The sequence below is a fragment of the Pelophylax lessonae genome, assembly GCF_965119305.1.
Source record: "Pelophylax lessonae genome assembly, chromosome: 6".
NCBI classification, from domain to species: domain Eukaryota; kingdom Metazoa; phylum Chordata; class Amphibia; order Anura; family Ranidae; genus Pelophylax; species Pelophylax lessonae.
Genome location: NC_138773.1, coordinates 301,717,994 through 301,730,497, shown reverse-complemented (window position 1 = coordinate 301,730,497; position 12,504 = coordinate 301,717,994). Strand labels below are relative to the sequence as shown.

At 46.6% G+C, this 12,504-nt stretch overlaps 1 protein-coding gene across 1 annotated transcript in view; it reads left to right on the top strand.

Moving 5' to 3' along the window:
• Positions 1 to 372: 372 nt before the first annotated feature.
• The window catches only part of LOC309558747 (rac GTPase-activating protein 1-like), a gene marked incomplete at both ends in the record, with an annotated part of 142,255 nt that continues 130,123 nt past the window's right edge, over positions 373 to 12,504 (top strand). Inside the window, 3 exons of the mRNA XM_082261794.1 lie at positions 373 to 425; positions 6,313 to 6,398; positions 8,615 to 8,817. Of these exons, the coding sequence (XP_082117920.1) occupies positions 373 to 425; positions 6,313 to 6,398; positions 8,615 to 8,817 (342 nt within the window). The remainder of the gene's footprint in view (positions 426 to 6,312; positions 6,399 to 8,614; positions 8,818 to 12,504) is intronic.

The following is a 12,504-nucleotide window of genomic DNA, read 5'->3' as shown; positions in this document are numbered from 1 at the left end:
GCCTATTAGAGCCTTTGGCTCTAATCACATGCTAAAAAAGCCCCATTGAACTCCATGCGTCCAGCACCCTGCATGTAGATTAGGGGGCCGGACGCATGGATAGGGGTGGCGGCGCCCCTGCGCCCCCAATGCAACAGCCGCAACTGCCTGTAGGTAAAATTAATATCTCCTAAACCTGCACAGTTTAGAAGCTGTTCACCCTGCGTGCAGCCGCTGACACCAGCAGGGCATGCGCTTTGAAGGTCCAGCGGACCTTCAGAGCTCCTTGCCAGAAAGTGAACTCCCGTGCATATGCACGCAGAGTGACCTCATCCTGGCTCCGGCGACTCACAGCGCCGAAGCCACCGAACCCGGAAGAGACGCCAAGGGAACATGACCGCTCCCTTAGCAGTGTCCGGGCGACTGTGTGGGGGCTTCGTTCTAAGGTAAGTATTACATAATGTGCTAGTACACGATGCATACTAGCACATTATGCCATTGTCTGTCATTGTTTGAGGATGCCCCACAGATGCTCAATAGGGTTTAGGTCTGGAGACATGGCAGTCCATCATCTTTACCATCAGCTTCATTAGCAAGGCAGTGGTCATCTTGGAGGTGTGTTTGGGGTCGTTATCATGTTGGAATACTGCCCTGCGGCCCAGTCTCCGAAGGGAGGGGATCATGCTCTGCTTCAGTATGTCACAGTACATGTTGGCATTCATGGTTCCCTCAATGAACTGTAGCTCCCAGTGCCGGCAGCACTCATGCAGCCCCAGACCATGACACTCCCACTGCCATGCTTGACTGTAGGCAAGACACACTTGTCTTTGTACTCCTCATCAGTGCCATCTTAAAAGCATTATAGGCCCCCTGGGCAATGCAGTTTACTGGGGCCCCGCCTACGCAATCACCTACGAGAATAAAAATGCAAATTATCGATAAGGCTAGATTTATTGGTACAGCAGTGCAAGGCAAATGACAGCTTCCAAGTTCGGCAGCTGGGTCCGGTGAACACTCACATAGACTGGAGTCAGACTCTACTGTCCTGTGTGTGCCTGTTCCCATGGAGGCCAACAGGCATTCCTGCAGTTGTGGGCTCCCCCTCCACGGCCCAAGTGGCTTGACAGCAGCACAGGGCCGATATGCGCTTGCCATCTAAGTTCGGCAGTGGGATGCACATGGGAATCAGAACTAATGCTAGGCTGGGTCGCTTGGCAGGTGAGGCCCCCCGGCCAAGTGGGGGCCATGGGCAACTGCCCAGCGTGCACATTCAGTAAGATGGCCCTGCTCCTCACCTGCTTGCTGCCACACACCCTTGACACCATCTGAACCAAATAAGTTTATCTTGGTCTCATCAGACCATAGGACATGGTTCCAGTAATCCATGTCCTTGGTCTGCTTGTCTTCAGCAAACTGTTTGCGGGCTTTCTTGTTCATCATCTTTAGAAGAAATTTCCCTCTGGGACAACAGCCATGCAGACCAATTTGATGCAGTGTGTGGCGTATGGTCTGAGCACTGACAGGCTGACCCCCCCCCCCCCTTCAACCTCTGCAGCAATGCTGGCAGCACTCATACGTCTATTTTCCAAAGACAACCTCTGGATTTGACTCTGAGCATGTGCACTCAACTTCTTTGTTCGACCATGGGGAGGCCTGTTCTGAGTGGAACCTGTCCTGGTAAACCGCTGTATGGACTTGGCCTCAGTGCTGCAGCTCAGTTTCAGGGTCTTGGTAATCTTCTTATAGCCTAGGCCATCTTTATGTAGAGCAACAATTCTTCTTTTTTTTTTTTTTTTTTTAGATCCTCAGAGAGTTCTTTGCCTTGAGGTGCCATGTTGAACTTCCAGTGACCAGTATGAGAGAGTGAGAGTGATAACACCAAATTTAACACACCTGCTCCCCATTCACATCTGAGACCTTGTAACCCTAACGAGTCACATGACACCGGGGAGGGAAAACAGCTAATTGGGCCCAATTTGGACATTGTTACTTAGGGGTGTACTCACTTTTGTTGCCAGCGGTTTAGACATTAATGGCTGTGTGTTGAGTTGGGCACAGCAAATTTACACTGTTATACAAGCTGTACACTCACTACTTTACATTGTAGCAAAGTGTCATTTCTTCTGTGTTGTCACATGAAAATATATAATGAAATATTTACAAAAATGTGGGGGGGGGTACACACATTTGTGAGATACTATATATACAACACTAATGATGGCCTGGAGTACCACAATAATGTTTGGAATAAAATAAGAGATAAAGGATAAACCTCACTACATCAGCATTACACAATGGCAAAAATGTAAGCTTAAATGAAATTCCGCTCACAAGAGTTTCTATAGAAATGTATAAATCCCCAGTTTTTCTATTTCTACTTTTTAGATTGTTTTGTGACGGTGTTGGTTTTTAAAAGCATCTCACTAAATATTCCATTTGATAATGTTGCAGTGTTTTCATATGCTGTGGATACAGATCGGAGTTCCCGGCGTGACTCGGAGCTGTGCTGGTGCCATGTACGGCTCCTCTCCCCTCCTGCCGATGTGCATTAACCCCCTTCCAACATGCCAAGAATAGTACGGCTCCCTATAGGCAGGCTGATTCCTGCAGTCCTAGTTAATGATCATTGTACATTCAGGTCTCCCAACACAGCTCTTGATTGAGGTCTGCCTGCGAAAGCACCACGCTAAAAGTAGTCAGGTCTATTTCATTGAACGTACTCAGACAGCTCCCGCTGTCAGGCCTCTGGATTTCCCAGCAAAGGATTCTGGGAATATGTTCAATAAACGTGGGAATGTGAAACTACTGGTTTTGTTTGATTTTATATTAAGGGGACTTTTTTTTTCCGTTTTAGCTGTAATATTAACCATTTATTCTGGAACAACTTCTCCACCACTAGACCTTCTTTCTTCTGTGTTACGGGAATGAGGGCTTGTGTCATTCAACCCATTTCTTGCAAACCCAGGCTGCTTTTTGCAAGAACTGGGGGGGGGGGGGTGCATCCTTATGCAGCCTAGGCCCACAGTACTTATGGACTTGAGTGGCTCTTACAGGTCCAGGATGAAGCCCTGCCCCCACCACTACCACCAAGAACAAAGAGGAAATACCTATGATGTCACTGTACTATCTTATAGAGTGCATGGGCAATGGTATACATTTTGGGATATCTTTCATTTATTGGGGGTGGGGGGCATGGGAGTGTCGAGGCATGGAAAGTGGGGCAGGAGTTTAGAGTAGTTCTTTAAAAATCAGACTGCCCCCACCACTACCACCAAGAACAAAGAGGAAATACCTATGATGTCACTGTACTATCTTATAGAGTGCATGGGCAATGGTATACATTTTGGGATATCTTTCATTTATTGGGGGTGGGGGGCATGGGAGTGTCGAGGCATGGAAAGTGGGGCAGGAGTTTAGAGTAGTTCTTTAAAAATCAGACTGCCCCCACCACTACCACCAAGAACAAAGAGGAAATGCCTATGATGTCACTGTACTATCTTATAGAGTGCATGGACAATGGTATACATTTTGGGATTTCTTTCATTTATTGGGGGTGGGGGGCATGGGGTGTCGAGGTTAGGAAAGTGGGGCAGGAGTTTAGAGTAGTTTTTTTAAAAATCAGACTGCCCCCACCACCACCATCAGTGACAGAGTAAGAAATTATGGTATCACCGGTGAAGCCTAAAGAGTGCACAGACAAATGCATGTGGGTTTTTTTGTTTAAGAAGAAGCAGAAATCAGCTTGGGCAGCTGGGGTTTTGGTAAGTGGTTCTGGAGCTGGAGTTTGGAGTTCTACTTTAAAAATGGCACTGCACAATCTTTCCTAGAGCGGCTTAAAACTGGCATACATGGCTCGCATTTCGGCTGACTCCTGCATACTCCATCAAAATTCAAGAAGCTGGGTGAACACAAAAGGGGGGAGCCCCACCAGGGATCCAATGTCACCCGTTCCCCCACCCCGCCTTACAACACTCCTTATGGTTACAGCGACCCCCCCCCCCCCCCCCTGTTTTGTTTTTTTTCCCTATTTTCCTCATATCCTTCCCTTTTTTGGATGACCAAGTCCAATTCCCGGAATAGATCTCTCAACTAGAGGGATTCCTTTGGCCTTAGTGTGACTTTGTAAAAATTTACCGCAATATCGATATCGCCACCATTACAGATTTACCCCTCCTCGGCCAGGAACGAGACTCTGCTGTTCTACCCACTCATCCCCCTGCACTACTTCTCCGCCCCAATTATTATCTATACATTGTATTTCAAACCTCTACAAATGTTTTGTCTGTTACGCATGTCACTGTCAGGAAATGTGATCTCAGTTTTTTTCTATGTAACGCTAGTATGAGCTTCACATTTTCGAATCTTGTTTATAGACCTCCCAAGTCTCTGTATTGATTAGTCAAGTCACTGATTATGGATATTGGTTTTTGTCTTCTCCACATGCTTTGTACTTTGACAGCTGTACCTGTTTGTTACGCGATTGTAATGCCAACTAAAAACATCTTGAATAAAATTTGTTTGGATCAAAATTCAAGTATTTGGTGGCTCCACGTGATTTTAACAAAAGTGGGTTTTTCAATCAACTTTGTCAAAGGAGCAAAATGGAAAATTGTCAAACACTGACTGACAGCATCCAATTTAATGCAGCTACCGCTTTAAGGTTTTTCTGTGATTTCACTGCACTAATGACACTGGCAGAGAAGGGGTTAACATCAGGGATGATCAAAGGGGTCAATGTGTCCCTAGGAGTGCTTACTAACTTTTTTTCCCAGCATCTTAAAGGGAAAAAAAATTACCTTTTAAAGCCCACTAGGGGCGCCGGACCTATTGAAGTCTATGGGGGGGGGGGGTTTGGCATCCCACGTGCTGTCAGGTAGAGGGGCTGATTGCCAGCCGTTCTGGGTGTCATCAGGGCGCAGAGCAATGCGCCCCGACACTCCCCACTTCTACACTCCTAGTCCTGTGATTGGTCCAGACTCCAGCCTGGACCAATCATTCAGGACTTCCGTCTGACGTCGTCGTGGGGCGGTGCGTGAGTCAGTTACTCTGACTCACTCACCTTTCCGGTTCCCTCCCGCCATCAGACTCAGCGAGGAGGAGCAGCCACGAGATGTCTCAGCCAGGAGCAGGTAAGTGAAGAAGCCGCTACTCATGTGTGTCTCCTCTGCCGCCGGTGTACTGCAATCTAGTGTCATACCTGTGGGAGATCTGCCAGATTCTTTCAAATCCGAGATGGGATGTGTGATGCGACGGTTAGAATAAGATCAGTGATCGGAGATCGCTCTGTGTATTAGATCAGTTTATGGACAATGTAGGTGCTCCCTGCACTCACAGGCGTGTGTACTGGGGTTGCTATGGAGACCGTGGAAGTGCTGCCACTCACACCTACATTGTCCATACACTGATCTGATACACAGAGCGATCTCCGATCACTGATCTTATTCTAACCGTCACACATCCATCTCTGATTTGAAAGAATCTGGCTTGATGGGGGCATGCTGGTCACTGCATTGATGGGGGGCACGCTGGTCACTGCATTGATGGGGGGCACACTGGTCACTGAATTGATGGGGGGCACGCTGTAGTAACTCTGCATTGAATGGGGGCACGCTGTAGTAACTCTGCATTGAATGGGGGCACGCTGTAGTAACTCTGCATTGAATGGGGGCGCTGTAGTAACCTCAAAGTCACGCAATTTTTTGCCGTGTTTTTTGCCACAAAGCAATGCCTATTAGATTTTTTCTGTTTGCACCCCCCCATCCCCCCCAAAAAAAAATTTTGAGCACCAGCCGCCACTGTGCTGCAGGGAGAGACACAGACACAGGGCATCATTCTTGTAATTGCTTCTTCAACACCGATCACCCTCCCTGTTATGCCTGCTTTTGACCCTCCCCTTAAAATAATTAAACATTGTGACAAATAATTAAAAAGAGGATGTAAAATAAAATAATTGTAAACATTTTAACATTTAAAAAAAAAAAAAAAAAAAAAATTTTTTTCTTTTTTTTTTTTTAATGTAAAGAACAATTCAAAAGGGCTAATTCACACAGTTTCTCTGTTCGGTTTGTGTCAGCTAATAATTATTTATAATTATTAGCTGTCAGGTAGGCTGTATGGGGCTGGTAAGGATTTGTAGCGATTTCATTGTTTTTGGCAAAAGATCACACACATGATGTGCACTTCTTTAGGCTCATTGTTATGCTCTACTGTTGGTCCTCTGCAATGGGCTACATTGGTTCTGTAGTTTGTTCTGCAGATTGTGGGGCAGAAATTGGTGCAATAACTGTGTGACTGTAGTGTATTCTTTAATATTATATTTTATTTGTGGAACAGGATGGGGGAGTCACGGAAGAAAGCCCTTCAGTCTTACATCGACCGCTTACTGAAGCTCATCGAATTTAACGTGGCTGTGGAGGATGGTAAATTTTCTATATCATATTATTTTTTCATATCCTACAAGTTACAGAGACTCCCAAAGCCTCCCCCTCTTTAGCTCCTCACATTGCCTCCACCCATGCTCCCCTCCAGGACATCTACAGAGCCTACTCCTTCTTCTTCTTCTTCTGGAACTCCCTATCCCAATCTGTCCAGTTATCGCTTACTCCTCTATCTAGGGCAGGGGGTCTCCAAACCTTCTATCAAAAAAACAGTCTTCTGTGGAGCTGGGCTGGATTGTGGCCAGTGGGAAAATAAAATATCCCATACTTTGTGGTCAGCGGGGCTAAGATAATTACATACTGCCTGTGGGCAGTAGGCAGAATTAGTATAAAAGGGAAGCATGATCTCCATCATTGGTGTCAGTGGGAGGAATGTTGCCCTGTTGGTGTCAGTGGGAGGAATAGTACCCAAAGGGCCTGATAAAGGCAAGCCACAGGGCCACATCTGGCATGCGGGCCGCAGTTTGGAGACCGCTGATCTTGGCGATTCCTCCAAACTTATATTTTCAAGGATGCCCACACCTGACTCTGCCCAATAAACTATACTTCTACTCTCTCTCCATCAATGCAGGATCCTCTGAACCCCAGGGGAGGACTGGGGCAGGGGGGCAATTGCCCCTTGGGCTGCGCTGATGCCCTGTAAAAAGGCTGCACCGCTTCTGCCAAAGACATGCCTAAAGGATCCCTGGTGAAGTGAAGTAAAAAGTCCCTGCAGATGACCTACTGTGCAGGATGAAGAAAAGGACAGAGCACACCCACCCCCCCCCCCCCCCACCACCACCACCAGCATGGATGGTGTAAACTGTGTCTGAGCAGAAGCCAGTTCTATGCCCCACTGGATACTCTCCCCCGGCCAGCCCCAACCGAGCTGTCCCAGCTCTTCCCCCCCCCCCCCCCAACCACCCCCTGCTGGCCAGGCTGGAAACCCGGATTCGGACGGTGGGTAGAGAGTACCTGGAGCAGAAGTTCAGCCTGGAATGGGGGTCAGAAGGAGGCCAGGAAGAGGGAGAGTGGGAGGGGGGCCGAGTCGCTGCACCATGGACCTTTGGACTGTACTTGCCCCCTGGGCCGAAAGTTGCCATTCAGCCCCTCCTGAACCCTCTCGTATTCTGTTGTATACTTTACTTTGTAAAGCACAGTACACACTGAATAATATAAAGTAGATCCGGAATATATTGGCCAAATAGAGTTCTCAAGGAGACTCCCAATGGCTTGTTGTGAATAGTGGGAAGATACTCCCCTTTAGGTCAACCTTGGGGCCCAAAGGAAGGATTTTCTTTTCCATTTTTAAAAGGGCAACCACCTTTTAAAACAGTCACATTTCCTTTATTTTCCATACTGTCTGGAAGTTTTCTTCCTCCGAGCCATAGGGTTGTGCAGAAGATGGTGGCCCTACATTCAGTCCTACATGGCTAACTTATAAAGAAAGTAGACCGTTTAAAAGGGAAGTAACTATATAGACAGATGAAATGCGGACATGGGAAGTGTTTTAAGTGCCAAGTGATTAGCAGTTCTGTTCGGATAGTCTGACCTACCTATAGATCAAGCAATACAGCATAAACTGTAATGTAGAGCCTGGGCTTGGTTTGCCCACTTCGTTATCCTTGTGTTCCTGAGTTCTTTTAAGCAGCCTTGCAATTCTGGATGTAGATCTGGACAGAACTGTGAAAAGCAATAAAGCCCTGATTTCCACCCAATACCCACCTCCCAGTTCCACCTCTTTTAGACAAAACAGAACCAAGTATCATTTTGTAGTGCTAAGTAATTTGTATAGAATTTGGTTATAAGAAAAGCCGTAAAATAGATTCCATGCAGCCAGCAACAATAGCCCGACACCCCCCCCGCCCGCCAATAATAGACACCCCCAACAATTGACTCCTTGCAACAAAATACAGACTCACAATAGACCCCAACAGCAAAAATTGAGCCACCAGCAACATAAGACCCATCCCCCTCCAGCAGCAATAGATCCCCCAGCTGCTGGCATCATTGGACCCTTCAGCACACACCACTACCCCTTGCCAATGCATACATTTAGTGCTGGGGGTGCGAGAACTTCGTTCCCGCTGAAAAAAAGCCTCGGATACAACATACATATGTAAACGGCAGATCTGGCCACCCTCATGTATTTACCATCTATTGGATGCTGAATTTTCCAAGTAATTATCATTTACAATTTTCTTTTTGCTTATTTTAAGACTTCATCCAGGTTGCTCAGAGCTTTGAAGCATCGAGGAGGAAATGGCAGCAGGCGGAGAAGGAGCTGAGGGAGAAGCAGGAATTGTTGCTCCGATGTGAGATCGAACGCTCAGCGCTGCAGGTGAAGCTGAAACATGCCCGAAACCAAGTGGATGTGGAGATGAAGAGGCGCCAGAGAGTGGAGACTGAGCTGCAGACTGCGGTAACTTTTTGCACATGTTGTTGTCTTTCCAGTCCAGATGAGCAATTTATTTTAGTCTGAAGAGCTTCCCATTCAACAAGACATTTACACAAAATTTTAAGGTGCATCCTCTTCAGCGGCTTTCTAGAATTTTCAACCTCTCCCATTCCCATTACACAATTGGATACTTAAATTTAATTTTCTATTATAAAATACCTTTTTGCAGGGCCCGGCCTGTGGTTTAGACACTTACTGAGAATACAGCTTCTTATCTTTTACTGCCGCATCCTCCCGGCTCTTTAGGAACTTCTTGATGCCGGGAGGTGGAGGCGGGCATTCGGGTCATGTGACTGCTGTGATTGGTACAGTTCGGTGTTTACCTAGGGCCGCATATATGCAGCCTCTATGCGTTCAAGCCCACGAGAAGAGGTAATCCTTGTACATTTTCCAGTTTAGACTGATACTATGACCCCCTGCCCCTGGTTTCCTTTTTTAGTTTGGCTCCTTTTCTTTTGCAGCATCCTATGGAGCCTGCCTTGCATGCAGGGAATACACTGTGTCTAGCAATAGAAACACACAGACCCATAGCCTAGGTTGATAAGGGACCCCCCCTCGCCAGTTAGAGACTGACACGGTTAACCCTTTTCTGTAAAAACAAAACCGAAGTTCAGGGAAACAGCACTGAAAGTTGTGAACTGCAAGTGCTGGGTAGGAATTTACTGCGGAATTTTTCTCTTTTTTTACCTTTTTGTGCTCGATGTGTTAAGCTAAAAATGCTAAGGGTTTAATACTACCTTAATACGAGAGTGGAGGTGTAGGGGAAATGCAGCTAGATTTTCAGAAATATTAGTAATTTCTTAATGCCTGCTATCTTCATGCTATGGAAAATACATAAGACGGATACCTACCTATTTATTTACACCTTCAACAAGTGGTGAGGACTTGAAGGAAGACTTTGTGCAAGGTTTATAGGACCTTGTACTAAAAGGATAACACTTCAAAAACCATTTCCTCATATTTTGTACTTAAGGAAGATTTGTGAGCTTAACGGATTATCTTGTCTTTGTTCAGGCCAGAAGCTTATATCTAAAACTTTCTCTTTTTTTGGATGTGAATTTGGGAAAAATAGGCTCTGTAGGGGGGACTCAATAGGGATTGGACAATAGATGGGATACACCTACCTGGCTTTGAGCCCAGAGGAAGGCTATTTAAATGATGTAAGATGAGCAGTATCCTAAGATGAGTGGAGTAAGGGTTAAAAATCGGTTTTGGAAAAGAGAGAAAGAGGTGCAAACACCTAGTGCATTACCCGTGGTCACTGTTTGCAAAATTTTAATAAAATGCCAAATGCATACTCACAGACCTGAAGATGATAAAATCGTGTTACAAGAATCCACCATGTGTGAAGTGGAACAAGTCTTTCAATCAGGACCGCTAACGCGTTTCGGGGGTCAAGCCCCCTTCCTCAGAGGCTTTTTTTTTTCTATGTACCCATGTTGGAGTTCCCTGCCTGAGGAGAGCAGCACGCCAGTCTTCCCCTTTGTAGTGAGTGCTAGGCTGAATTTTGTAAAAATCGGTCTTGCCCTAAAATGGGCTTTAAAGTGAACCTTGCAGTAGAGTCCACCTGAATGCAAGACTTGCATACTTAATTCGGGCACCACTAGCCCGCTTCAGGCCTCCATCAGGCTAGCATGGATCCATACCCCCCCCCCCCCCCCAAAAAAAAAGCACCAGTAGCAGGTTTCAGGCCTCCAGACTAGCATGGATCCATACTCCTATAAGAAGCACCAGGCTAGCATGGACCCACCCTCCCATAAGAAAAACCAGCATTGAACACCAGTAGCAGGCTTTAGGCCTCCATCAGGCTAGTGTGGAACCATACTTCCCATAAGAAGCACCAACAGCAGGCACCAGTAGCAGCCTTCAGGCCATCATCACGAAAGCATTTATCCATACTCCTAGAAGAAGCACCAGTAGCATGCTTTAGCCCTCCATCAGACTAGCATGGATCCCATACTCCAATAAGAAGCTCCAGGCTAGCATGGACCCACCCTCCCATAAGAAGCACCAGCACTGGACACAAGAAGCAGGCTTCAGGCCTCCATAAGGCTAGCATAGATCCATACACCTATAGGAGGCACCAGTAGCAGGATTCAGTCCTTCATCAGGCTAGTGTAGACCCACCCTCCCATAAGAAACACCAGTAGCAGGTTTTAGGGTCTTCATCAGGCTAGTATGGACCCATACTCGCATAAGAATCACCAGCACATGGTATCAGTAGAAACCTTCAGGCCTTCATTAGGATAGCGTGGACCCACAATCCCATAGGAACCATCGGTCATCGGTAGACGGCTTCAGGCCCCTACAGGATAGCTTGCACCAACAGTCCTCATTGCCATATTCCACACCTGGCACCTAAAGCTGTGGGGTCCCAGGCACAGGAAAACATCTCTGGCTGAAACCGGTATGTACTCGTGCCACCAAGTATACGCCACAGACAAAGTAAACAAGAAAAGTCCACTTCAATTCTTCCATTTCCTTGCTTTTCTTTAATGAAGAGCCACATTACAGTCCTTAAATCATGGTGCAATATCCATTGTGGAAAAATGGTGGTCAACTATTGCCCATCTTCAGTGTGTTTTTGACGCTCCTTAAGCATAGCCTACTAGGGAGGTTAAAATACCAGCCTTCCCCAGCGGGGAAACTCTATCTGGAATCATTACATCTTTATGTAGAATGCCCCAAACACTCCAATGGCAGGCAGAACAGGAACATTGCACTCCCTTTTCTTTTAGGAGCCCCCTAGCTACACTAACCCATCATCCTGTGCTAACTGTTTTTTTCTATGTTCTAAAGAGGAAAGGGAGCCCTCAGCCATTAAACAGGGAACTGTGTGTTGGTAGGCACAGCATGGTGCCGTGGCCAGAGAACATTCAAGTCCAGGTGCAAAAACAGGAATGTATTGTAACAGAGGTCCAGCAATCCACAACAGGCCTGGCGGGAAGGCAACCCAATCGGGAACACTCAATAGATGTAACAGCAATATGTCAGATGATGGAAATCTCAGGGAAGTTGTCGGCGTCTGTCTCAAGGAGAGGAATGTCGTCTGGCCGGTCCGTGCCCAAATGGGGAGGTTTCCAGGAAGGATGTCATGTGCCTGCACTTTCCCTACTGCTCCGGAATCTTTCCCTAAGCACTGTTCCTGAGGGACTGGTATCCTGTCACTACACTGCCACATACAAAACTCGGGAGCCAAGGTCTTAAATAGACTCTGCCTGACCCAAGATGGCCCATTAAAGTCACATGGGGTCCCAGCATCCAATCAGATACAGCCTCCCTGTGACTGAGGAAACCATAGAGGAACTAGGTTCCTCTCGACTTCTCCACCTGGATTGCTGCTGTATATGAGTGCCACCTGCAGTGGAGAAAATAAACTGCACCTGCCTATATGTGCCTCAGAATATGAGTGAAGCAAAAGGCGAAAACCCCTTTTTACTATCTAAGGCCCCCTTATCACCTAGCCTGAAACACTTTCACAGTTCACACTAATGCGGTGCAAATGTGATGAAATTTCACAGTGCTATTTCACGCTGCGATTTTCTGTTGTGACAGGTGGGATTCTAATGTGAATGAATGCGGTTTTCTGAGGGGATTTGGAATAGCTGGAGATAAAATATGCACCGAAACCGCACTAAACTCGCACCTTTT